Below are 27,732 nucleotides of genomic sequence, written 5' to 3' on the forward strand. Positions count from 1 at the left end.
TCCCAGAAATACGACCCATATCAAAACTAACCCAAGAGGAAACAAAGACTATGTAGTCCTATCACTGTTCAAAGGACTGAACATCAATAGTTTTTTTTGTTGTTTTTTTTTTTTTTTTACTCTTTGCACACAGAAAACATCAGGATCCGGTGAGTTTCAGCATGTTCTACTAAACATTTAGGAAACAAATAATTCTAATCTGATACAAACTGTTCCAGAGACACGGCAAATAAGGAACCTACCCTACCTTGCTTTATAAGGAAAACGTGTCTTGCTGGTAAAACATTTACCAAAGCCTGACAAAGATATCACAAAGTAGGAAAAGGACAAAGCAATCTTGGTCACTCAGACAACCAAAGAAAGCCCTAAATAACTATCATCAAAGTAGAGGCAGCGACGTGCATGACAGGATAACACAATGAGAATCACGCTCCTTTTGTTGCACAGACGCAAAGTTGGTTTAATATCAGAAAAACCTAACACAATTTCACCACCGTAACAGATGGAAGGTTAATAAACAGTATGACTGACCCTCTCAACAGAGCTAGAAAAGGCATTAAAATAAAATTTGACATTAGCAAACTAGGGACAGAGGGAACCTTTGCAGGAAAGAAATTCTACGAAACCCTACGGCCACCACCACTCTTAGTGGCCAGCATGGAAAGCACACACTTTAAGGTCAAGAATAAGGCAGAATGTCTATCGCTTCTATTTAACAATGATTTAGAGGCAGAGGCGCCTGGGTGGCTCAGTCCGTTAAGCGTCTGACTCTTGATTTTGGCTCAGGTCGTGATCTCACAGTTCAGGAGACCAAGCCCCGAGTGGGGTCTGTGCTTGGGATTCTCTCTCTCCCTCTCTCTCTCTGCCCCTCCCCTGCTCATGCTCTCTGTCTCAAAATAAATAAAGAAATATCTTTTTAAAAAGTCACCACGTGTTGAGGGGCCCCAAGTACTGCTGTGTCATGTGGAGCTGGAGCCACCCACTATGAAAGTGGCCAATGACCTACTCCAGAGCATATGCTCTGAGACCCTGTTTCTTTTTTTTTTTTTTAATTTTATTTATGTTTGTTTATTTTTGAGAGAGAGAGAGCACGAGCTGGGGAGGGGCAGAGAGAGAGAGGGAGACCCAGAATCCGAAGCAGGCTCCAGGCTCCGAGCTGTCAGCACAGAGCCCAACGTGGGGCTTGAACTCAGGAACAAGGGGATCATGACCTGAGCCGAAGTCGGATGCTCAACCGACTGAGCCATCCAGGCACCCCTCAGACCCAGTTTTTTACCTGTTCTTGCCCTTGAAACAAACCAGGGAGCATACTCAGACTTTCGTAAAAGCAAACGTGAGGCTCCCGGGTGGCTCAGTCGGTTGAGCATCCGACTTCGGCTCAGGTCATGATCTCATAGTTCATGAGTTCGAACCTCGCGTCGGGCTCTGTGCACACAGCTTGGAGCCTGGAGTCTGCTTCAAGTTCTGTGTGTGTCTCTCTCTCTGCCCCTCTCCCCTGCTCACACGTGCTCTTTCTCTCAAAAATAAACATTAAAAAAAAATGTATTATCTGTTACCTAACACCTACCAGGGGGTTCAATTTAATCATCTGCTTTTAGAAACAAAATCACTATGCCGAAGACATACCTGCCTTCCTATGTTTACCGCAGCATTATTTATGACAGCCGAGACATGGAAACAACCAAAGTGTCCGTCGACAGATGAAAAGATAAAGAAAATGTAGTGGGTATATATATATATGTAATAGAATATTATTCAGCATAAAAAAGAAGGAAATCCTGCCATTTGCAACAACATGGATGGACCTTGAGGGCATTATGCTAAGTGCAATATGCCAGACAGCGAAAGACGAATACAACATGATCTTACTCGTATGTAGACTCTCAAAAAAAACACACCATACTCATAAGAAAAAGAGACCAGATTTGTAGTTAGCAGAGGTGGAGGGTCGGGGTTGGGGGACTCGGGTGAAGATGGTCAAAAGGTGCAAGCATCCAGTTAAGAGATAATACGTACTGGGGATAGCTGTGGCTAACACTGCCTTATGGTGTACCTGGAAATTGCTAACAAAGTACCAATGTCAATTCAGCGCGTACGGTCAGCCTAGAAGAGGCACTTGCTCCATTGGTTGAAGTACTGAGATGAGCCGTGGAATTTTCTTAATCCGACAGTGGTTTCAATACTTCTTTTCATGATACCAGACACAATACCAATCCAGCAGTCTTTAAGCCACAATAATACTTGTGTCCATGTGCTCAGGAAAGGGCCCCTTTGGGGATGCCTGGGTGGCTCAGTGGTTAAGCATCCTACTCTTGGTTTCAGCTCAGGTCATGATGTCACAGTTCATGGGTTCGAGCCCCACATTGGGCTCTGCGCTTAAGAATGCAGAGCCTGCTTGGGATTCTCTGTCTCTCCTTCTCTCTCTGCCCCTCCCCCGCTCACCCTCTCCTTCTCTCTCTCTCAAAATAAACATTTTTTAAAAATGTTAAAAAAAATAAAAGAAAGAAAGGGCCCCTTTTCCTACCTTACACTAAAGTACAAGCCTAAAGATAGACTATCTGGACAGACTGATTGATATATTTCTTTGTTAGGGTCTTTTCCTATTTAGTGAGATGCAAGGCTTCCACAGCTAGTTCAGTCATGAAGTATGGATGAGATTCTATTTAAGTGTCTCAGCATCAAAATAGTACATTGAGCCCCGTAAGCCCACAAGGGCTCCCTCCTGTATAATACTTCCAGGCCTCCAGGACACAGCAAACCCTCTTCATTGTGACTAATAACGAGGACAGAGTTTTCTTCATGTTATGTTTTATTTCTGTGCATTGAACATGAGACAGATGAAATGGCTAAGCAATAAAACCAGTACGACCACGAACTTTCTTACGTGTATATTATGTGATAGTATGGATGAACATCACTGATTGTTCCCATTCTAGTCAAAGGGCTACTATTTACCTAACATGCAAATTATAGCTAATGGTTTTGCTCTGCTATCTACTATAATCAATCCATGCTTTAATGTTTGTGTATTCTTAATAAAATGTAGGTGTGATTTTTTTTTAATGTTTATTTATTTGGGGGGGTGGGAAATGTGAGCATGAGTGGGGGAGAGGCAGAAAGAAAGGGGGAGACAGGATCTGAAGCAGGATCCATGCTGACGGCAGACAGCCCGATGCAGGGGTCAAACTCACAAACCATGATATCGTGACCTGAGCCAAAGTCAGAGCCAAAGTTAAGAAACCGGCTGAGCCACCCAGGCACCCCCAAGAAAATAGCATTTTTTTAAGTTAAAATACATACCTATATATGTAAAACACCTGGCAATATACGTAACAGAAACTTATAAAACATTTATGGAGACATTTTTGAAAGTACTGAAAGACATTTTTTTCTAAATACCTAAGTAAATGGAAAGTCATCCCATATTCATGGATTGGAAGGATTCTCACAAAGGGGCTGATTTCCCCCTAAACTGATGCATGGAGTCAAAATCCCAAACATGCTTTTGTTGAACCTGACAACTGATTTATAAAGAAGGGCCAAGAACAGCTGTGCTGACAAAGAACAAGTCAGGAGAGGTTGTGGAAGACTGGCCTTCTCAGGAATGGAAACGCTGCATGTGCTGGTTAATCTGACATGTCAACTTGACAAGAGTCACAAGGTGCCCTGACATTTGGTCAAACATTCTGAGTGTGTCTGTGAGGGTGTTTCTAGAGATTAACAATTTTATCAGTAGACCTAATGAAGTAGATTGCCTTGTCTGATGTGGGTGGGCCTCGTCCAATCAGTTGGAGGCCGGAATAGAACAAAAGGCGGGTAAGAGGGAATTCACTCTCCCTGCTGACTGTTTTCAAGCTGGGCCACTGGTCTCCTCCATCACTTGGAATAGGACTTACATCCCTGGCTCTCCTGGTTCTCAGACCTTCAGACTTGGACCTTTATAATAAATCTTTCTTTATGTAGATACATATCCTATTAGTTCTGTTTCTCTGGAGAGCTGTCCAGGGAAAACTCAGGATTGGGTCCAGCCTGGACCTGTAGTTCCCCTTTGTCGGCAATAACTGAAAACTTAAGCAAACAACTTCCTCTTCTCTGAGGCTTTGAGCCCTCATCTCTAATCTACGCTCACCCCCGTCCTTACATTGAGAATCTCATACTCCAAAGAGCACACTCCAAAAGAATCCAAAACGCAAACTACAATCCTGAAGTCACAAAGTCATTCTGACTTTCCTACAGGCTCCCTTTCTCATCGGTAAATTCCAGCCAAGGAGTAACCCTCGCCCCACTCCATGCTCTCAGCCATCAGTTTTAGAGTGGCTGAAAGAGAAGTGTCCATTTGTGGGCAGTCTGTGGCACAGGCAGCTGCCGGAACCAGATCCCCGCAGGCAGTGCGCGACAAGCTCGTCGTCTGATATTCAGTGCCCCTTTTCTTCACGCAAAGCTGATTCCTCCAGCGTTCGCATTTGGGGAAAGTGGGAATAACCATTTCTCTGCCAGCTTTCTGGGTGCTGTGCATTCTAGGAAGGGATCAAAGCGGTTCCCCCCATAAGCAGAACGCCCCAAGGTCAAACACATAACCAAAGAACAAGGACACGTGGACGCCACACCTGGCCTTGCGGTGTTTTCCAAGGTGAACCGTCCCACCACCCCAACACCCGAGGGCCCAAGGAGGAAGCTGCTGCCCCCCCCCCCAACCCCCGTACCTGTATTTGATGTCAAATACTGTGGAGTCCTCATCCTCATCATCTTCTTCGTTCAGCGGGGCCATTTCCACTCGCTCGGCTGGAGTAGTGATGATGTCATACTTGCGGGTCTTCTTCAACCTCTTTCCCGACCTGGAGGAAGGGAGGCACGTTCCTGAGAACTCTATGATGCCCAGAGGTAAGTGACGTTGCCCCCTCCCACTTGCTCCGGGCAGCCCTGGCAGACGTCCCAGCTCCCTCCCTTTCGGCCATGGGAACTCTTACAGATTCTGGACCTCGCCAATCCTCTTGGTCCTCACCTGCAAAGTGGAGATGATCATGCCTGCCCTGAGCACTGAAAAGCCCAGTGAGCAAATAAATAGTACCCCAATGCAATATTTTTTTTTTCAACGTTTATTTATTTTTGGGACAGAGAGACACAGAGCATGAACGGGGGAGGGGCAGAGAGAGGGAGACACAGAATCGGAAACAGGCTCCAGGCTCCGAGCCATCATTAGCCCAGAGCCTGACGCGGAGCTCGAACTCACGGACCGCGAGATCGTGACCTGGCTGAAGTCGGATGCTTAACCGACTGCGCCACCCAGGCGCCCCCCAATGCAATATTTTTAAAAGGGCAAAATTAATGCAAAGAAAATCTGCGATGAGCCAAAGATGAAAATGTTCAATGAAGACAGGATCCAGCCCTGGGTTTGCATGGGCGTGACACATCTGTCCCCTTGCCCCCTCCCCCCACCTCCCCAAGCATAGATGTCACAGGTGGCACCGACAGGCCAACCAGGTGGGATCTGGGTCAAGGCTCAGGTACTCTCCACCTGTGTGATCTCAGGCAAGTCGGTTAATCTCCCTAAGCCTCAGTTTCCTCCTAAATAGAATAGGATACAGACAGTATTTGCCCCTCACAGCCAAGAGAGAATTAAATGAGATGGTGAATTCAAGGAGCCTACACACAGGAGGCTCTCGGCAAAAATTACTGTTAGTAAAAATAATAAACAAACAGAAGTGCTAAAGCCTCTCTCAGATGACAAGGGCTTGTAAAAAAAAACAAGTCAATATCATTTCCAGCATGAGGATTTATGGGGACAGTGAGTTATAACACGAAGCTTTTACCTCTGGGATGGTAAAGGGTCACCGCGAGCCACCGGGAAAGTGCTAAGACACGTCCTTCGGTCTCTGGCGTTAGTCACTCTGCACGAAGGATGCTACATTTATCAGGGCAGGGCTGAAAGTTTATAATGCCACTGGGAATAATACTATTATCATGACTACTGATGCTCTTTGCATTTATTTCTCCACTATCTTGACTATTTTCCCAAATGCCTTGTATTCTACGGTGTCTCTCCGTTTTGACTACATTTGATACTGTCTATGAGAAGCCAGACAACCTCCTCCCTGCAAATAATCATAAATGGGGCACTGAAGAATCGTACACTCTGCACATTCCTCCTGCAGACTGTCAGCTCTTCCCAGGTGGTGACCACATCCAGGATACACGCAAGACCTCTTTGTCCCCCACATGCAGAAATTCTTTGCTCAGTTAGTAAAATGATGAAATAAGAAATTCACTTTAAGGTTTCTTTTCTGTATATCATTTTTTAAGTTTATTTCTTTATTACTGAGAGAGACAGAGCACGAGCAGGGGAGGGGCAATAGAGAGAGAGGGAGACACAGAATCCGAAGCAGGCTCCAGGCTGTCAGCGGTCAGCACAGAGCCCGACGCGAGGCTCGAACCCACGAACCATGAGATCATGACCTGAGCCGAAGTCAGATGCTTAACTGACTGAACCCCCCAGGCGCCCCAACTGTCAGGTTTCTCATAATTTCTTAGCAACAGCAAATTGTTCTTGTTTTACCTGGTATGATTTACCAAAAACATGAAAGTGTCACTTACGTAGAAGAAGTATATGTTTATCTGTATGTGTACCTGTATCTTCGGCATAAAGCACCCTATACAACCTCTAGTACCTGCTCCTTGTGGTTTTTCAGGGAGAGACTTCGAGAGACACGGAGAAACCAGCTATAAATTCTGATGATTGGGGCACCTGGGTGGCTCAGTCGGTTAAGCATCTGACTTTGGCTCAGGTCATGATCTCGCGGTTCATGAGTTTGAGTCCCACATCGGGCTCACTGCTGTCAGCCTGTCAGCACAGAGCCCACTTGGAATCCTCTGTCCCCACCCCCTCTCTCTCTGCCCCTCCATTTGCCTTCTCTCAAAAAGATATGAAACATTAAAAATAAAAAGTCTGGTGATCACACCCTACCATAAAGCTATCTGCCCTACCTGGACAGACACACACACACACAGAGGCATGGGTGTGATTGCTTGTATTTCAAACGTGAGATGAGGCATGGTACCAGTACCCAGCTTGGGGGGTAAGAGGGGCACAGCCAGTCGTCTCCCCAGTGGTCCTGGACAATGGCATTTTAGAAGGAGGCTTTATGCAAGAGTATAAACACTAACCTTGTAAACACCACTAGTCCTACATTCTGAACCCTCAACAGACTCTTCTTTTCTATCCACCTCCCCCCAGAGGAGTAAAGTAAGTCTCTGCCTTCTGCCCTAGCTGACTCATAATCCTTGACCAACTCCATCTCCGATACTGGACAGGGGAGATTAGAAACAGCTCCAGATGCCACAAGCCACCCAGGACAAAGGCACAAGGAACCACCCATCCCCAAGCCCTGAAGACGGGCCAACATCCCCATCTACGCAGACCCTCACACCACACCTTTGTCAGGAAAACAGCCCCACATCTCCACCCAGATGACTCACAGCTGTTCAGAGCTCTCTGCAAAGCCTGGCTTTGCAAAGGTTTTTGCCCAAAGAGACTGACAGCCTGATGGTTTCGGGCTGAGGAATCACAGTGCTGTTTGCAGCTCTTTTTCGGGTACAAGGAAGCCTAGAAAATGCGAAATCTGATCTGAAAACCTCGTTGTACACTCGGAACTTGAAACCTAATTTAGTCATTGGCCCTGGAGCAGGACTGACTGCTGACTCTGGAAGAAGGTTCTGGAGGCTCTGACTTTAGCTCTGCTTCATGGGAGTGGATCCCTATCACCCCTAAAATCACCTCCCTTCTTCCTGATGGTTTATAGAGTCTCGCCATGAGAAAATTAACTTAGCTAGTTTAAAGTAAGACCCTTGAACAGTTACCCAGGGGAGAAACTGGAAAACACCACCAGCTTCTAGAATGTCACGGCCTACTTGGTTTAATGCCACCCATTCCAACCATGTGACCTCAGCAAATAATTTTAAACCCCAAGATTACACCAAAGGTGTAATGGTTAATTCTATATGTTAATTCTGTATGTCAACTGCCACAAGGCGTTCAGGCATTTCATCAAACATTACTTCTGGGTGTTTCTGTGAGGGTATTTCTGGATAAGATTAACATCTGAATTGACAGACTAAGTAACAGACTGCTCTCCTCATCCAATCAGCTGAAGGTCTGACCAAAACATAAAGACTGACCTCCCTGCCTGACTGCCTTTGAGCTGGGACATTGTTTTTTGTTTGTTTCTTCCCTATGTTGACAATTAAGCTGAAAAGCTAGCTTTTCTTGGGTTTCAGGCTTGCCATCCTTGGGATGGGAACTTACACCATTGCAAGCTCTTGGGTTTCTAGATTGCACGTTCTCCTTGCAAATCTTGGAACTTGTCAGCCTCCTCAATCTTGTAAGCCAATTACTTAAAAAAAAAAAAAATATATATATATATATATGTATGTATATGTATACATGTATATATACATATATATATATCTATTGAGTGATTATATACAAGTGATTAATGTTTTAATAATATAATTCATGTGTTACATATTGATATATGTTCCATGGCTCTTAGAAAGATAGAAAGATAGATCGATCCATCCATCCATCCATCGACCCTCTTGGTCCTGTTTCACTAGGAGGACCCTGACTAGGGACAAGAGGCCACTAACAAGGGCCCTCATGCATGCTTTAAATGCCAGTTCTGACGTAATGAGCTGAAGAAATTACATTTCAAATGATCAGCTCTCTGAGACACAGAAACATCACAAACAAGGAGCGATGTCACTGCTCCATGGCTGGATGTGGTAACAGGGAAACTGGGACCCAGTGAGAGGCTGAAGAGACCCAGACGCATGGACAGCGGCCTCCAGGGACAAGTGCCTTTGGTGGAGGGGGGCAGTCACGGTCAATGCACAAGCTATGCACGCATTCAGGTGGGGTGGGATGGGAGGCTCCCCACATATTTGTCACCAGAGGAGGCGAACCCCTCCTTTCCTAGCAGTGCCCAAGTCAGAAGCAAGGAAACACGTGAACAGTGAGCATTTCCCGCAGACTCCAAGGGTCCTGGGGCTGGAGAACAGTGTCATCCTGCTTCAAGGAGGGAGAATGGGAGAAAACAGAAAACGGATAGTTCTCCAGCCCGAATAACTTCCCCCAGTCCTGCTCTGTCTTCTCTGAGTGTGGACACTCTAATGTGTCTTTTCTAATTAATACCAGTCCACGACAGGTGAGCTCTTGCTGGGCTAAGTCATTTACACATACGATCACGTGTCACAGCTCATCAAGCACTCTACAAGGTGCCGCCGCCTGCCTCACAACTGAGGAAAAGGGGGCTCAGAGAGGTTGATGTTCCCACGGCCAAGGCCAAAGGCTGCCCCAGAACAAAGCTCCCTGGCGGTCACCTTGAACCACCCGTGCCTGCCAAGAGGCAAGGCGCCAGCTATCTCTAGATACTTCCTGCTCACTCTCAAACGCAAGCCCACTCCGCACCCCCACCAGACTCCACCCCCACTCCACGTTAACACCAAGAAACTCTCTGCCCTTCTAGGACCTGCCACTTAACAGAGCTCGCACATTCCTACTCCAAATTGATCTGCACACACTCCTAATGAACTCGCTCTAAATCGTGGACCCTCACGACGTGAGTCGGTTCAAAGCAGGCCAGTTTCCATTTCCTCTCTCCTTTCAGAGTCTATCTTCAGGGGCCTGGGTGAGTCCCCTTCCCACGTAGTCCCCGCGGTTGAGGGGACCTGGTCACCTACCACACCCCCAGTTCCAGGAGTAGCTGTGGGACTGAAGCCCGAGCCAATCAGTGTGTTGCAATCCCCAGGCCACGGCAAGAGGGGCGGGACTGGGGACCAATCAGAGCCAATGGCCTTTTGCTAGGAAGGCTGGACCGGGGGCAGTAAATGCTCCATCCACTGGTCTTGAGACCCAAATGAAGCAAGCCATCTTGCCACCTTCTGGAAATGGAAAGTAAAGGGTTGCCTGGGCAGCTCAGTTGGTTAAGCGTCAGAGTTTGGCTCAGGTCATGATCTCACAATTCAGGGGTCAAGCCCCACGTCTGGATCTGTACTTAGAGTGTGCAGCCTGCTTGGGATTCTCTCTCTCTCTCTCTCTCTCTCTCTCTCTCTCTCTCTCTCTGCCCCTCCCCCATTCATGCTTTTTTTCTGTCTCTCTCTCAAAATAAACAAATAAACTTAAAAAGAAAAAAAAGAAATGGAAAATAAAGCCCATATGGCAGAAGGCAGATTGGGAGGGAGAGAGATCAAGTTCCAAATCTACTATAAAGCCAGCCCTCCTTGGGGCGCCTGGGTGGGTCAGTTGGTTGAGCGTCTAACTTCAGCTCAAGTAACAATCTCACCATTCATGAGTTCGAGCCCCACGTCGGACTCTGTGCTGACAGCTCAGAGCCTGGAGCCTGCTTCGGATTCTGTGTCTCCCTCTCTCTCTGGCCCTCCCCCACTTGCACGCGCGTGCTCTCTCTCTCTCTCTCTCTCCATCTCTCTCTCAAAAATAAACATTAAAAAAATTAAAAATAAATGAATAAATAAATAAAATAAAGCCAGCCCTCCTTGACAGCTACCGAAGCCAGCCTGGGATGAGGTTTCTGTCACACACCACATGGAGAATCCAAACAGTCACAGGATCCTGACAGAACAAAGGCAGGCACAGCATGAAGTGAAACCATCGCTGTAACAATACAAACCATCTTGGGATTTTCCTACCTGCTAATGGTAAAACTTCCACATGTACATACAATTTCATTTCTTCTAACCCTTCAAAACCCCAGGACTCATCCCTGCTCTAGAAAGAAAGAACCCATACATACAAAGTGCCCCAGTGACAACATCCTAAACATTTCTGCTTAGAGCCACCAGGGAACAGGTTTTCCAAGAACACAAACATCCTGGTGACTCCTTCCCACAGGGATGTTTTATAAGCACACTGGCCTGCGAAAAAAGCCAAGGCCACATGGCCACAAAGACTCTGAAGTCCCCCGAGTCTGTCTCTCCAGGGGACAGTGCGTCAGCTTGTGGGCACAGCCCTCATCTCGGTCACCAACCTGAGGAAGAAAGTTCTAGACACCTGGTTCTAGAGCCCAGGTGCAGAGTCAGATCTGAGTTCATAACCCAGCAATTCTATACACAGGCCTGTTTCCACAGTCATACACAGGGGCGGGGGCGGGGCGGGGGGGGAGCAGGCAGGGGAGGAGCCTGCCAAAACTGTCAGGCATACAGCTTCCAGCTAAAGAAGATTCGAGAATCAAAGAAGGGAAAAGATATAGCTGGCCTGTGCTCTACAAGATATAGCATGGCCCCGTTGATACCATTTCTCTTCAGTGAATAAGGTCCCTTTATTTTTTTATTTATCCATTTTTTGAGAGACAAAGAGAGAGAGAGACAGAGTGCTTGGAGGAGGGGCAGAGAGAGGGGGGGAGAGAAAATCCCAAGCAGGCTCCGTGCTGTCAGTGCAGAGCCCGACCCGAGGCTTGGAACCATGAGATCATGACCTGAGCCGAAATCAGGAGTTCGACACTTAACTGACTAAGCCACCCAGGCGCCCGTGGAACAAGGTCCCTTTGAACCAGATGGCCTCAATGAAGAGATGGCAAGCGGTGGCTTTAAGTAAATGTTCACATTGTGTTTCACAGGAAGAGGCAAGACCAGAGAAGTTCTATGAGACAAAGGATCCTTCCACAGGAGCCAAAACACACATTTCTAACAAGGCAGAGGAGAAGTTCAAGATTCTTTTACTCTGAAATGTGATCCTAAAGCCAGAGGATTTGTTTACGAGGAGGCCCTGTCAGCAGCTGCCCAGAAGCGGGTTTCCCAGTGAGGGGGGGCTGTTCCGCTTATGCAAACACAGAGGCCGGGGAGCAGAGCATCGGGGCTCAGCGGGCCAACGTGGAGGGGGGCCTTCCGTCCCTGCCCTTCCCCGCCAGGAGGAACAAAACTAAACCAACCCTTAAGGGTTAGTTTGTTATGAGAAATCCAGCTGGGGGTGCAGCAGTCAGATCCATAGACTGCACATCCAGAGATGGGGTTTGGACCTCGGCTCCCCAATTCCTCTGTTATGTGCCTCCGGATGACTCACTCCCCTGAATCTTTAAAAAAAAAAATTTAAACTTTAATGTTTATTTTTGGGAGACAGAGAGAAACAGAGTGCAAGCAGGAGAGGGGCAGAGAGAGAGGGAGACACAGAATCCGCAGCAGGCTCCAGGCTCCGGGCCGTCAGCACAGAGCCCGACGCGGGGCTCGAACTCATGAACGGAGAGATCATGACCCGAGCCGAAGTCAGATGCTTAACTGACTGAGCCACGCAGGCGCCCCTGAATCTTAATCTCATGTCCATTGGTACCGCTGGCCAGGCTCAGTTGGGGTTCTGGTGATGGAGCCTCATGGTGCCTCCCGCCTCACCCACTCCATGGGCCACAGCACGCCCGTTTCCCCCACGAGGCCTTCCCAGGACACCCCACAGAGGTCAGGTTTCCTGCTGCCTCAGATTTCTGTGATCTCCACTCGCAGACACTGCCCCCGCTGTGGGGCACCATCCGCATGTGACTCCGAACCACATGTGGCCCTCTTGCATCACTGTTCCGCTGGGGTGACAGTAATAGCAGCCACCACAACGGGGCAACACTCAGTGCCAGGCATCACCCGCGTACTCTTAGTGGAGCCTCCGGCCATCGTGGAGTCAAGGAAACAAAAGCCAGGAGGCACTGGGCGACCTGCCCCGCGAGTGGGGCTCAAGGCTACGTCTACCACATTCCAGAACCCAGGCTCTTCACACTCCAACAGAGAGCAGGAGACGCACCGGGGACACCGGGGATCCCCACACTGTCAGACAGCAAGAATGCGATTGCAAATTCTTGTGGTCGCCCCCTGCCTCCTCCACCACCGAAAAACAACGGACGGAGGACCGTGCCAGCAAAGGGAGGGCGCGCCGTGCTTCCGACCACAAAGTGTCCACGCCAATGTCATGCCTCTCATATTAATCTACAAGTTTAACGAAATCCAATAAAATATGGACAGATTTTTGTTGGGGGATCTAGACGAGTTAGTCCCAAAGCTCAGAGAAGGGGGAAAAAATGGATAACAAGAATAGCTAGGAAAATTCTGGAAAAGAGGAGTTTGAAGGGAACCTGATCCTAAATAGGGTTTACCTAAGCCTGGGGGTTGGGAGGGAGATGGGGGTTCTGCTAATGGGCTCAGAGTTTCTTTCTGGGGTGATGAAAATCTTCTAAATTGATTGGGGTAATGGTGCGTAAGTCTGTGCATGCACTAAAAACCATGAATTGGACACTTTAAATGGGTGAATTGTGGGATATGAGAATTATCTTATAAAGCTGTTACTAACGACAGGGAAAGACAGGGGCGCCTGGATGGCTCAGTTGGTTAAGAGTCTGACTTCAGCTCAGGTTATAATCTTGCGGTTCATGAGTTCAAGCCCCACGTCTGGCTCTGTGCTGACAGCTAAGAGCCTGGAGCCTGCTTCAGATTCTGTGTCTCCCTCTCTCTCTCTGCCCCTCCCTGGTTCGCACACTCTCTGTCTCTCTCAAAAATAAACAAACATTAAAAAAAATTTTTTTAATGTAAACATGGGGTGCCTGGGTGGGTGAGTCAGTTAAGCATCTGACTGCTGATTTCAGCTCAGGTCTTGATCTCACAGATTGTGGGTTTGAGCCCCACATCAGGCTCTGAGCTGACAGCACGGAGCCCGCTTGGGATTCTCTCTCTCCCTCTCTCTCTCTCTGTCCCTCCCCCACCACACACACACACCCTCTCTCTCTCAAAAAATAAATAAACATTTTTAAAAAACAGGGAAAGATATGTATTTATTTACATGTGTCTGTACATACATTACACTCATGTCTCTACTTTTAAAACCTCCCGGGAAACAGACACAGGAAATTGATGGCAAGCAGAGAAGAAAGCGTGGTGGCTGAGGGGACAAGAGGTAAGAAGGACATTATTCACAATATATTCTTTGGCTCCTCAGGAATTTTGAACCATGTGAACATACGATCTATTTTTAAAAGGAACAAACGAGGAAGTAAAATTCAAAGTCAGTAATTAAAAAAATACTTTAAATGCATCAGGCCTGCTCTCCCCTTGGAGCTGGCCCAGGGGCCCCTCTGCTCCGCCCAGAGGCCTCATGTTGCCTCCCCTCATCTGGGGACTTTAGGAGCCAAACCCAGCAACCGAACCTTTCCTGCACCCTGGCTGATTTCATTTTTAAGCCCATTAAAGTAGGTCTGTAGCTCGAGGACCAGCTTGCTGCAGAAACCACACTACTTGTCACAAAGAGCATGTCACCTCTGACATTTAGAAAAATTAACAGGGACCCCTGGGTGGCTCAGCTGTTGAGCATCCGACTTTGGCTCAGGTCATGATCTCACGGTTCATGGTTTCAAGTCCCACATGGAGTGAGCACGAGCCCCGCCTCAGCTGAGCTCAAGCCCCACTTTGGGTGAACTCCACTTCTCTCTCCCTCTCTCTCTACTCCCCCTCCCCCGCCATCGTAGGATTCTCTCTCTCTCTCTCTCCACCCTTGCCCACCTGCGCCCTCTCTCCCTCAATAAAAATAAAATATTTAAAAACAAAAAAAAATTAATAAAGAAAATAAGAACGAAATGGGGTGGGGGACACAGAACCAAGAAGGTGCTGGGAGCTGGCTGAGATGCCACACAGCCTTAATGCCTGGTGGGGCTTCTGCTCTAGGGTCAGGGGCTTTTCCCATTTTTCCCTCTGACCTTGACCCTGCACCTCCAACCTCAGAGCGTAAGACATAACTACTGAGGCTTCCCTAGAAAACTAAGTAACCTCGGGGTGCCCAGGTGGCTCAGTCAGTTGAGCGTCTGACTCCTGATTTCGGTTCAGGTCATGATTCCAGGGTCATGGGATCAAGTCCTGCATCAGGAAGATTCTCTCTGCCGCTCTCCCCTTCTCTCTCTCTCAAATTAAATAAATAAATAAATAAATAAATAAATAAATAAATAAATTTTTTTTTATTAAAATAAAGAAAAGTAAGGCGCCTGGGTGGCTCAGGTGATTAAGCCTCCAACTTTGGCTCAGGTCATGATCTCATGGTTCATGGGTTCAAGCCCTGTGTTGGGTTCTGTGCTGACAGCTCAGAGCCTGGAACCTGCTTCGGATTCTTCATCTCCCTCTCTCTCTGCCCCTCCCCTGCTCACACACGTTCACGTGCTCTCTCTCTCTCTCTCAAAAATAAATAAAAACATTTTTAAAAAATTAAAAAAAAAAAAAGAAAACTAAGTAAATCTGAAGAAAGAACCCAGTTCCAAAACCCACCTTCAAGCTTCCCTGCAGGAAGGAACAATAGTGCTGTCCCTGGAGAATAGGGCTAGGATTAGCCCCCAGCTCAGGAGGCAAGGCCAGCGCCACTGCTCACCAAGGCCGGTGGCCAGGATACAATTCCCAAGTACAACCCTCCTTCCTGGGGCCCGGCCCCTGCGCGCCACCCAAAACCTTCCTTTTAAAGCAGTTGAAACAAGCCACTGAAGGAGGTAAACACGCTAAGCTCCAACAGGAACCTCATCGCGCTAAGCTCCGGGTGGGCACCTGGGGACTGATGGTCAGGTCCATGAGACAAAGCTTTTCCTCCAGCACAGTGTGAGCTTCAAGGTCTCCAGCGGCCCAGCTCTACCATGGCTCCAGTCAGGCCCTCCTGAACACTGGTGTTCGAGAGCCTTCCAGGTGCACCCAGAAGCAAGCACCTCCATGCCTTTCTCTGTCCTTGGACTGCACCCTCCCCACCATGCCAGGGCTCCTCAGCTCCGGCACCTGGCTCCCGGTCAAGTGCAGTGACTCAAAGCACCGCGTCAAAAACCCAAATGCCACAGAGCCCCGCAGGCACAGGAAACCAGCGAAGCAGGCCTGGTGCGACACCAACATCGGAACGAACGGGATGACAAACGCCGACCAACGCTCTTTGACTCAGAGACGCAAGGTGTTCACAGCCCCGGCCGAGAGCGATGGCTGCGACCCAGCGCCTACCCGCGACTGTCACCTGGAACAGAGGCCCTATGTTTCCAGGGATTCTCGTCTGTCGAGAAAAGCAGACCTCGATTCTCACATGAAGACTTCCAATTTGTAAGTGTCCTCAACCATCTCAGTTGTCAAAAACACAGCGCAGATCAAAACAAAACAAAACAAAACAAAACAAAACAAAACAAAACAAAAAACGTATCTGTGGACCATCAGTTTGCAACCTCTAGCTCCTGGCCATGGTCATGGATGCCAAGCAGGAGTGATATTCAACAACTCAACGAAAAAGTCATGAGCCCAGAAAGATGGAATGACTAGCATGTTCAACCAAGGCCTTCCTCATACCTGCTCCCCAGCAGTTCAGTTGTTATTCACACAACCTAGCTGCCTCCCTCCCTCTTGGGCACCATCCCCTTGGGGTTCACGGAAGTGGTGTCATTTCTGACGGAGCCCAATGCCTACATCCGGCACACAATGCGCGTTGTGCCCCGGGGGTGCGTACAGTTCATATAAACACGGATCATACAAAACGGGCCACAGGACCCCAAAGAGCTTGATCACAAGCCTTAGGGCTTTTCTTCGTAACACCACAGCTTCTGGCCTCCGTCTGCTCTCCACACTTGTTTGTCTGTCGCTCCCTGGGGACTGTCTCCAACTTTCATTCTTCCAAGACAAAAAATAAGCACACCACCGGCTTTAACCAGTTGGAGGAGTCACGTGCGGTACGGCAACAGCCAACGCACCAAGCAAGACCTGTTCCTCCAGCTGCCAGGTGTGTTTGCAAAGGGTTGGGTCAGCCTTGTTTTTTTTAATTTTTTTTTAATGTTTATTTATTTTTGAGAGACAGAGAGAGACAGAGAATGAACAGGGGAGGAAGAGAGAGAGAGGGAGACACGGAATATGAAGCAGGCTCCAGGCTCGGAGCTGTCAGTACGGAGCCCGACGTGGGGCTCGAACCCATGATCCGTGAGATCATGACCTGAGCTGAAGTCAGTTGCTTAGCCAACTGAGCCACCCAGGTGCCCCTAGGTCCACCTTGTTTTTATACGAGGTACCAGGTGAGGGAGGCGAGGCATAAACGCGATGCAGGCAGCCTCCAGGGGCGGCTCCATGGGTTTCAAGGGCAGTGGCGAGATGACGGAGAGGGACTCTTTTGATGGACCCAGCGGACCCAACTACAGCCTGGAAACTGTGAAGTCACTGTGCTTTGGGACACATGTCATGAGTGACCCTTTCAGCACCCACTTGTCCCTGCCATGTGGTAGGGGAGGCGTGGGAATGTCACTCCTTGCCACCCTCACCTCACTTCAGGGGCAGTCACTTCTCACAGAAGCTCAGCCCAGATGTCCAGATGTGTGGGATGGAATTTCTGTGAGCAAGTGTCACCTATACAGCACCTTCTTTTTTTTTTTTTTAAGTTTATTTATTTGAGAGAAAGTGTGTGTGTGTGTGCGAGTAGGGTAGGGGCAGAGAGAGAGGGAAAGAGAGTTCCAAGCAGGCTCCACACTGACACAGTGCAGAGCCCGACACAGGGTTCAAACCCACAAACCATGAGACCATGACCTGAGCCGGAAATCAAGAGTCAAATGCTTAACCGACTGAGCCACCCAGGTGCCCCTGCATCATCTTCTTTCTCCCCTTCTCCCCTGCCTGACCCCGCCGTGACCCCTTTCTCCAGGTCCTTCAGGGCCTCCTGACACTCTCCTCCCCCTCTTCCTCTTCATAGGCTCAGACCTCCAGCCCTCCCTACTGGTCCTTCCAGCCCCTTCCACAGGTCTCCACAACCATCCTGAGTCCCCACTGTAGCCACATCACTATTCACTCAGTCACTCAGCAAATACTTACTAAGCACCTAGCATGGGTCGGCATTAAAGCAGCACTTTATTTCATTCCATACGATTCTCCCATCCACTACAATTCCCCAAATCCTCCAGCTAGAATTGGTGTCTTCCAAAATCTGGCGGCGAGAAGGGAAGGGCAGAGAACCCTGGCTCGGAAGTCAGATTCCAGCCCTTCACCAGCGGCATGGCCGTGAGCAAGACTACATCACTCTGTGCCTTGATTTACTCATCTGGAAACTGGGCGCTCTGGCCTCACACCAATCGGAGGAATGAGGAAACACAGAAAATGTTTAGCACAGAGCCTGGCACACAGTGAGGGCTTCATGGATATTAGTTGCTACTATTATTGCCATCCTCATGATTTCCAAGTGATTGTTTTCTCACACCCCCCCCCATGGCAAAATCCTCTTCCTCCCCACTTGCCTTCCCAGACCATTCGGTCTGGGGCCAAAGCCCCTGGGGCCAACCTTCTTCAGTGTATGCTTTTGCTTGTGAGTGTGGCTTTTGTTATATCATTCCTCAGTTGAACTGGATTCTTTCTTCTCTACCCAGTAGAATCATCCAGGGGCATCAGCCTATCTCCTGGATTGCACTAGAAGCTCCTTGGACAGCACAGTCCCCCCTATGCTGACAGTGGGCCTTGGTAAATACACTGGGAAGAAGAATGCTCCATCCATTCAACCATGGTTTCTCCTGGGTCCTTGGCCGAATATGCTGGGGAGACACAGCGGGACCAGACCAAAACCCAGCCCACCACAGATTGGAGGCCCAGAAAGGAGCAAGCTGGGCATCAGAACTCCTTGCACTTAAGTTCTGTTTTTCCTACAGACTCACTGGATGACCTCAGTAAACCCTCCCCTCTTGTGGCCCTCAGTTTTCTCATCCGTATGAAGGGAGGGAGGTCAAGGGAGCTCTCTGTTGCCACAGCCTCTCCCCTGCGCCACACCTGCCAATAAACGTGGATTTCCTGTCCCCTGCACCCTGAGGAAAATAAAGTCTGGGTTCCTGGCAGATCACCCTTAGATTAAGTACGGATTTTTTTTAAGTGAAACCATGACAACATGATTCCAAATGCATGGTTGCGGAAATTACCTCTGCAAATAGTTAGCACCAAAGCATCAGCCATAAAACTAAAATACCAGCTCAACCCCTCAAGCGTTCTCTGCTTAAAGCTAGGAGGGTGCTACACAGACACTAACACTGGAGACCCCATCCACCCCACCCCTGCCTCATGTGTCAGGAGGGACCTGAGTTTGCAAAGCCCACCCCCCCAACCAATGCATACGTGCGCATGAAAGTTTATAGGTAAAGTTATATAAGGCAAAGGGCTCAGGGTTAAATTAAAGAGGGATTTTTCTCCCTTTCAGATTTGAGAGAAGAAATCATTGGCAGGTGCCCAGTCCTCACAGACACATTGGATAAGCAGCCATGAGACACTTCCTCCACTCAGGGTCTTGTGTGTCCAGGGAGGCTCACGCACATTAGAGTCACCAATTACATCTGAAAGAGGCTCTCAGAGGCAGATGCACCTGCCTGATTACTTTGGCCATATGGCTGTGTCCTCATTTACAGGCAGAAGCAGGACCAAAAGGCTGGATATAAACTACATCTGTTTTCAGAATCGGATTTTTAAATACAAGAGGATACTTCGCTATTGAAAGGGGAGCCACGGACTTGGTCGACTTGATGTCACTCTAAATATCCCCACAGGCCTTGGAGGCGTGTACTCCAATGAATGCCCAGAAAGGCCCAGTAAACCGCTCACGTGAGGCGACCAACAGCCTCCCAGCCCAGACTGTCAGGGAACCTCAGCACTACCGGAGTCTCAGGCTATCCTTTGTTAAGGGGCTGTCCTGTGCTATAGGAGGATTCTGGGACATCCTTGGACTCGAAATACCACATGACACTAGCATCCCTCTCCCCAAGTCATGACAATCAAAAATATCTCCAGGGGCACCTGGGTGGCTCAGATGGTTAAGTGCCAGACTTCAGCTCAGCTCATGATCTCACGGTTCATGGGTTCGAGCCCCGCATCAGGCTCTGTGCTGACAGCTCAGAGCCTGGAGCCTGCTTCAGATTCTGTGTCTCCCTCTCTCTCTGCTCCTCCCCCGCTCACACTATCTGTGTGTGTGTGTGTGTCTCTCTCTCTCTCAAAAATAAACATTTAAAAAAATTTAATCTGAGTTTTTGCTGTATTATTTAACACTCTTTCTTCACTGTGGTATATAAAATTAAACGGGAGAAGGGGGGAGCGGGGGATTGGACGCAAATGGCCCAAGGATGCAAACTTCCAGTTAGAAGACAAGTTCTGGAAGGTATAATGTTAACCTGATGATGACCGTGGCTCACACTGTGGTACAGTGCTTCTGAGAATGGCTAAGCGAGTAGATCCCAAAAGTTCTCGTCATAAAGGAGAAAACAAAAACCTTTTTTTTCTTTTTTTGTTTGTTTGGTATCTGTGTGAGGTGATAGAGAGTAAGTAAACTTATTGTGCTAATTGTTTCACAATATACGTAACCCAAACCATTCGGCTGTATACCCTCAGCTTACAGCGCCGTATGTCGATTTTATCACAATGAAACTGAAAAGGAAACAGAAAATCCAGTAAAAAATTAAGATTAAATTAGGATAAATATGTTTCACTTCCATAGCTTTTCCCCCCAATTCAAAAACTTTGGTCAAACAATCAAAAATGACCTGATGCAAAACAAACTGCATGATCTCTCTCAAAGTCATAAAAAGGGGCTTAACTTTCTAACCATGCTCTGCCTACAGCCCCAGTTTATTAAAAGAATATTCCTACGCTAACGAGCAATAACTAAAAACATGTCAGAACGGTTAAGTTTCCCCAAATCCCAAAAGTATGAAGCTGCTATGTTTTCTCTTAAATAACATTTGTTCTTATTATAAATGTAAATACACAGACGATGGGAAATTTGGGGAATCTGGGGTAAGCAGAAAAGTCTTCATTCCTTTTCAAAGACCTGGGTTAGATTTTTTTTTTTAATTTTTTAATGTTTATTTATTTTTGAGAGAGAGAGTGTGTGATTGTGGCAGGGGTGGGGGGGGGGGCGGGACACAGAATCTGAAGCAGGCTCCAGGCTCCCAGCTGCCAGCACAGAGCCTGATGCGAGGCTTGAACCCACGAACTGTGAGATCATGACGTGAGCTGAAGTTGGACCCTCAACCGACTAAGCCACCCAGGCACCCCTACTTGGGTTAGTAAATTCACGGAGCTTCTGGGGTCCCAACGTCTTCAGGACGTGGCGGCACGCACCTCTGCCACTGTGGCAAATGTGACAGCCGGGCAGTGTCAGACCACCAAGGATTCATCTTCCTCCCCCGTCCTCCAGGAAGCACCAAAACCCTCCTTCCAACATAAGAGGATTTTGCAAAGCTTTTGAAATAAGAAATGGCTGGGAATGCAGCCAGCAGAGATCTGGGAGAAATGTGGCCTGGGCAGTGGAGCTCGGAGACTCGCCAAGATGGGGAAAGGATCCCCATGAGGACAGGAAAGTCGTGGCTGAGGTGGTAGTTTCTCTGCCTCGTCTCCACCCCGGTCATAAGACACCGGAGAGGAGAGCCGGATTCCTCCCAGATTGCAAAGGGTAAATGTCAGACCTGAGAGAGCATGTGGGGCACAATGCTGGCTTAAGTTGTGTTATCCCTGACTCCATGCAACCCACCAGATCTTTCCAAACATCCACAAGTTAGAGGAACTGACGTTTTCTACTTCCTAGACAGCCTCCTTGTTGCTTCTCTTCCAGCTCTCAGAAACAGATCAAGTAAGAGACCTGGGGAGGCAGCCCCACTACCAGCTGGGCAGAACTGCACGTGTGGACACACACACACACACACACACACACACACACACACACAGAGTGAAGGCACCCTGCATCCACACTGCCTTTCTCTCCTTCCAATTTTGTCTCATCTGAAAACAGTGTTGCTTAATGATTCAAACACATGAACAAGGTGTCAATGATTCTGCAGATGGCAGGATCGGCTCGATTCATAAGTCCGGGAAGAGGGAGCTGTTCAACCTCAGTAGAAAATGGAAAAATGCAAAACAAACCAATGAGATTCCAATTACACCCACCTAATTGGAACAGTGAGAAAGCCAAATGGTGCTAATACTCGACAGGATGGCAGAACCCTCAGGCACTACAGGCGGAAGGGCAAACTGGTACATACTCCAGAGAATCATCTATGAGTCACCCTGGGGCCCAGAAACCCCACGTGCACACCCCAGATGCCCCCACACAGGTCCTCGAGAAGACATGTCCCAAGCCACAGCAACGAGCTGAGTGCACAGACAAGGGACAGCTAAAAAGAACATATGTCTGTTGTAAGGAAACTGAGAGCATGTAAAAATTTTTATTTTTCAGGTTATGTAAAAACATAACCTGAAAAATAATAATCACCCACATCCATAAATGTGCACACACACAGATTTCTTTGCACACTCATTGTATGTATATAATTTATGATTTAAATGCCATCGTACTATCCATGCTACTTTGTAACCCGTCCCACTCGATAATAGCTATTAGATCAATGCCATCATTTTTTTTTCACCTGTTTCCTTTTTTTTAAATTTTTTTTAATTTTTAATATGCCATCATTTTTAACAGCTGTACCGTATTCCACATGTTCCATAAATTATTTAACCAAGACCCAGTTGTTAAATACTGAGGTTATTTAAATCCTTTTACTACCAAACAGAACTGCTCTGAACCTTCCTGCCCATGGACCTTTGCTGCTTCTTCTAATTAATACAATTGGAAGAAAGACGGATCACAGTGAAAAATGTGTGTCCCCTGGGAATGGAATGGCTTCATTAAAGGTATCTATATATTTCACTACAATATACATTCTGTGCTTTCCTTTTCTTTTTTTAAATTTTTTTTAATGTTTACTCATTTTTGAGAGACAGCATAAGTAAGGAGGAGAGGGGCAGAGAGAGAGGGAGACACAGAACCGAAAGCAGGCTCCGGGCTCTGAGCTGTCAGCACAGAGCCCGAGGCAGGGCTCGAACTCACGAACCACGAGATCGTGACCTGAGCCGAAGTCAGATGCTTAATAGACTGAGCCACCCAGGTGCCCCTCTGTGCTTTCCATTTTAACAGTTTCCTTGGCTCCACATTTTTCCTGCTGTCTGGCCAGGTGGCTCCTTCAGGGAAAACACACAAAGGGGCTAGCATTGCTGCTTGGTAAGCAATACCCTGACTATACTCTTCCTCCCTTGTCTGGGTTGTTAAGGAAATGGAGAGTCTCCATCCAAATATATCCCTACCTCGCAGGCTTCTGGCATGAGCCAGGCATCTGGGCACAGAGGACATTTTGAGAAACAGCAGTAATATAAAATACTTAGAGGAGTTCAACATTCATTTGCTAACAACATCTTCATTAGATGCCAGCTTGTGCTTGGAGGCTACCTGGTGCCAGAGAGGCACAGACGATCAAGGGCCAGCCTTGCTCTTGGGAGTCCCCAGGCTGGAAAGCAGAGGGTCACGTTCAGTGACTGTCTCAACTCCATGTAGGAATTTCCAAACTCCAGAGGTGCTCAGGGAGCCCTGAAGGGCCCTGTTGGAGGAGGTTTCTCAGAGGAGGCAACAGAGGAGGGCAAAGAGCCATGAGCTGGCTGTGTAGTCTCGGTGGCAGAGGGGACTCCAGGCAGAGGGTCAGAGCGGAACAAGGCATGCAGGTCCCAGGCCACGTGGCACCTCTGGAGAACCTCTGGGAGCCCCGCGGGGCTGGAGCGGTGGGCAGAGCTGACACAGGGACTCGAGAGAGAGGCAGAGCCCTGTTCATGAAGAGCCAACATAGTCTGCAGCCTAAGGAGCTTGTTTGGGGGGGAGCGGGGGAACAGGTGGGCAGAGGAAGGACAAGACCAGAGAGGGAGGATGGACGGGGCGGGGACAAGGCTGGCAGCAGGGGCACCAGTGTGAAGGTTACTGCTGTGACTTAGAGACAAGGTAGGGAGGCAAGCCCAGCGGAAGTGCTGGCAGGAAGGGGCGCCTGGGTGGCTCAGTCGGTTAAGCGTTAGACTTCAGGTCATGAAGCTCAGGTCATAATCTCACAGTTGGTGAGTTCAATCCCCACATCGGGCTGTCTGCTGTCAGCACAGAACCTGCTTTGGATCCTTTGTCCCCCTCTCTCTGCCCTTACCCCGCTTGCTCTGTCTCCCTCTCTCTCATTCTCTCTCTCAAAAATAAACATTAAAAAAAGAAGAGGAAGAAGAAGAAGGAGGAGGAGGAGGAGGAAGAAGAGGAGGAGTACTGGCAGGTGGAGAAGCCTCCATGGGGGAAGAAGGGATGTGGGCACAGGCGAGATAGCCTCAGGGTCACTCGAAGGGTGGAATGGCCAGGACTCAGTGACTACACGCTAAGGATCTGAGAGAGGGAGCACATAAAGCACGACCCCCGGCCGGGACAGCAGGTGGTCAGGGAGGCCCGACGAACCGAGCCTGCCAAGGGCTGTGGAGAGGAGGAAAGCTCACGGTATAGACCACGAGCAAGATGGGGCGCTGGTGCTGCCTCAGCCACAGATTTATAGCACATTCTAGAATCTAGTACACAATCTAGAATCTATAGCACAATCTAGAATCTAGGCAACTCACTCTACTCCCTGGAATGTGACTTTCTCGTCTGCAAAGGACCACATGGGGACTGTGTACCACTAAGGCCCTTCCCAGCTGTAAAATGCTTTAAGCTCCTGTCGGCATCAGAAACCGGGATGCCAGTGGTCCACCTGCAAACTCACCCCAAGAAAGACACCTTCCATGGACGAAGAGGCAAGTCATATATGACCAGCTTCTATAAAATCAGAACCTTCTTCCTACACGAAGCAAACAAGCAGACGAGGCCTGAGCAACAGGCAGCTCACATCTGGCCACATGCTGACTGCCTTTCTCCCCCACCCCTTGGTAATAAGGAGCAGACTAGCAAAATAGTTCAAATGCCTTCTTAAAAAGCACACTGCCTTGTAGGCTCAGAGGCCTATTTTGAGCAAAATGTTTCAAACCTCTGTGCTCAGAGCCAGTCTAGGCATCAACAGCTCACTCCAGCTGAACGACCAGGGAGTCAGTGAAGGACTCTGGTGCATCCGCTGGATGCCAGGCCAGCATCCGGCACTGAGATACGAGGGGGGACTGGACATCCCTGTCTCCCAGGCCTGTCTGCTCAGAATGGGAGCTTGACAGCAAACCCAGCCACCCAGCCCTGCGCAAGAAGGCTTGTACGGAGGATGCGCAAGGCTAGCGCTGGGGGAAGCCAGAAAAGGAAGTGGACCTCACTCGAATGTCCAGAAAACTACTCAGAGGAAGGAGCATGGGAGCTTGATGCAGACCTGGAAGGTGTGCCGCAGGAGCTGGCCCAGCAGTGGGAAGGCACAGGCCAACCATGGAGCATAAGGAAATAAGCAAGGGACGGAGAGAAGCTCAGAAGGGCTGGCTGATGGCCACCGGGTGGGCTGGGGCCAGTCTGTAAGAGCCCTGAAGGCCACACCCAGGTAGCAGTACAGGGAGCCGCCGAAGTTTGCGAGCAGAGGAGCGAAGGCAGTGGAAAGGATGGGGTGAAGAGGGGCAATTCAATGACCAAAGTACATCAAGGGGACCAGCACAGTGAGGCACAACATGGCCGGGACCAGGGCAGGGGACAGAGTGGGGGTGGATGTGGGAACACTATTCCCCTTTCTCCATTTTCTCAGGACCACTGGCATTTAATCCTACAGACCCGCAAGGAAATACTTGGACGCAGAGTTGCACAGCACCAACAGCAAACCTCAACAGACAGCCCGACCCTGCCTTTCCAGGTCTGGTTTCCACTCCTGTGCTGAAAATGCTCCCCCGAGGAGAGTCAGCCCCTGGCCCCAGCCCTCCAACAGCTGATCAAACAGCAAAGCACACTGTGTACACTTAGAAGGGGGGTGGGGTGGGCACGGAATAACTCACTCACACACACACACCCAGATTTCCAGGTGGCCCGCCTGAGCAACAGGACACATTTGCTTCATTTCCTGCAAAAACAGGATTTCCCAGGCATTCAGAGAAAATGTCCCCCTTGCATTCCCTGTGGTCTTCTCCATCTCTGCTCCAAGGACCCAGGGTCCTCCTTCCTTATTTCCCATACACTTTCCCCCTGAACTTGAGCAACCTACAAAAGCCTCCCCCAGACCCTCATGCCCCAGTAAGTCTTCACTGGGGCAGCCCCGTCAGGCAGGAGCACAGGAGAGCCATTTGAATCCCCCAAGAGAAAGTCCCTCAGACCACCAAGGGTCGCCAAGCACCCACCCTGGTGCCCAGCTCCAATTCCTGGTGCAAAGTCACGTCCAACACACGCCCTGGGCGCATTCCATCCTCGATGCTTTTGTTGTTGTTGTTTTTCTTTTTGGTAGCACAAGGAAGGAAAAGGAAAAGGGCAGGTGGAGCACTGGGGAACCTCCGAAGCAAAAAAAGGAAAGAACAGCAAGATGGGTAAAGTTGAGGGCAGACGGACTTGGGCTCAAATTCTACCTCCACCACTGAGTTAACTTGGATAAACCACCCCGCTTTTCTGGAGGTTTCTCCCCCATCTGTGAAATGGGTGTAAAAATAAATTCCGTGTAAAAATAAATACTGAATTAATTACCAGAATTGGTAGCGCTACTGTTAGCTTAAGAGCTAGCAGAGAGTCCAAAGGAATCCAGTATTCACGACAGCTATCGTTAAAGGGGGGAGAAAATTTATAAAACGTTTGGGGGGCGCGGGGCGGTCGGCAGAGCGCACGCCCGCCGGGTAGGGCCGGAGACGCTCGGCTGGGCTGGCTGGAGCGCACCGAGGCCCCGAGCGGAGCCGCGCGCCCGGAGCAGCCGTGCGCGCGGGGGTGGCGGGCGCGCGGTGACAGCAGGTTGGCGGGGCAGGTTGGCCCGCGGGGGAACGACAGCGAGCGTGCGGACCCACCTGAAGACGCGCAGCAGCAGGCAGGCGATGAGCAGCGCGGTGAAGGCGCACGCCACTATCACGGCCGCCTTCAGGGTGGGCAGGTCGCGGAGCAGGCTGGAGATGCGGGTCACCAGGGCGTCGCCGCTGCTGTTGGAGCTGCCGCCGCCGCCGCCCGCCGCCGCTGCCGCCGCCGCGGCCCCAGACCCCGTCCGGGTGGCGTTGCCGGGCCCCGGGCCGGGCGACGGCCGCGGCTGGCGCTCGGCTTGGGGCTGCGGCGCCGGGGCGGACTCGGCTCTGCGGGCGCGGGCGGCGGGCGCGGCCAGGAGCGCGAGCAGCAGCAGCAGCAGCGGCAGGAGCGGCGCGGGCGGCGGCGCGGCGCGCATCGTGCGGTCGGGCGGCGCCGGGCCCCGCGGGGCGCGCGCGCGGCGGAGCCCCGGTCCCGCACCGGCGCCGAGGCCTGCACCCGGGGCTTCCGCGGCGGAGGCGGCTGCGCGGTGCTCGGCAGGAAGCTGCGGCGCCCGGAAGAGCCCGAGCCGCAGCCGCCGCCGCTGCCACCAACACGTTGCACGGAGTCATTCGACGGGCCGCGGCCCCACGTGGGCGGAGCAGGCCACCCGGGCCCCGGTGCGGGCTGCGCCCCGCTCACCGGCGGCTTCAATCACCCCCGCCAACCCCACCCCGGGGAGCCCGGGACCCCTGCGTGGAAACAATCACCGTCAGGCTCACTATTGCGCCGGCTCTGTGCTTCGGAGTTTTCGTTTTATTTATTTCATTTAATCCTAAAGCCCCTTTAGGAGGCAGGTAATTCTTTATCCTCATTTAATTGTTGATTTAGGACCCAGCGAGCCAGCTCACAGTAACCCAGATTCTGTCAGACTAAGAACCAAAGCCTATGGGACGTAGAGGTAAACCCCCATTTTACCGATGAGGAAACAGACCTCCAGAGTGAAGGGTTTGCCCCATGCCCTATGCATTGCAGTATAT

General features: G+C 49.7%; 1 protein-coding gene across 1 annotated transcript in view; it reads right to left on the minus strand.

Annotated features, from left to right (window-relative positions):
* Nucleotides 1-27,146, minus strand: part of FAM174B (family with sequence similarity 174 member B) — a 34,134-nt gene extending 6,988 nt beyond the window's left edge. The window contains exons 1-2 of the mRNA XM_043554762.1: nucleotides 26,767-27,146; nucleotides 4,704-4,835 (exon numbers count right to left, since the gene is read on the minus strand). Of these exons, the coding sequence (XP_043410697.1) occupies nucleotides 4,704-4,835; nucleotides 26,767-27,131 (497 nt within the window). The 5' untranslated portion in view covers nucleotides 27,132-27,146. The remainder of the gene's footprint in view (nucleotides 1-4,703; nucleotides 4,836-26,766) is intronic.
* Between the last annotated feature and the right edge of the window lie 586 nt (nucleotides 27,147-27,732).

Source organism: Prionailurus bengalensis, chromosome B3, assembly GCF_016509475.1.
Source record: "Prionailurus bengalensis isolate Pbe53 chromosome B3, Fcat_Pben_1.1_paternal_pri, whole genome shotgun sequence".
Taxonomy (NCBI): Eukaryota; Metazoa; Chordata; class Mammalia; order Carnivora; family Felidae; genus Prionailurus; species Prionailurus bengalensis.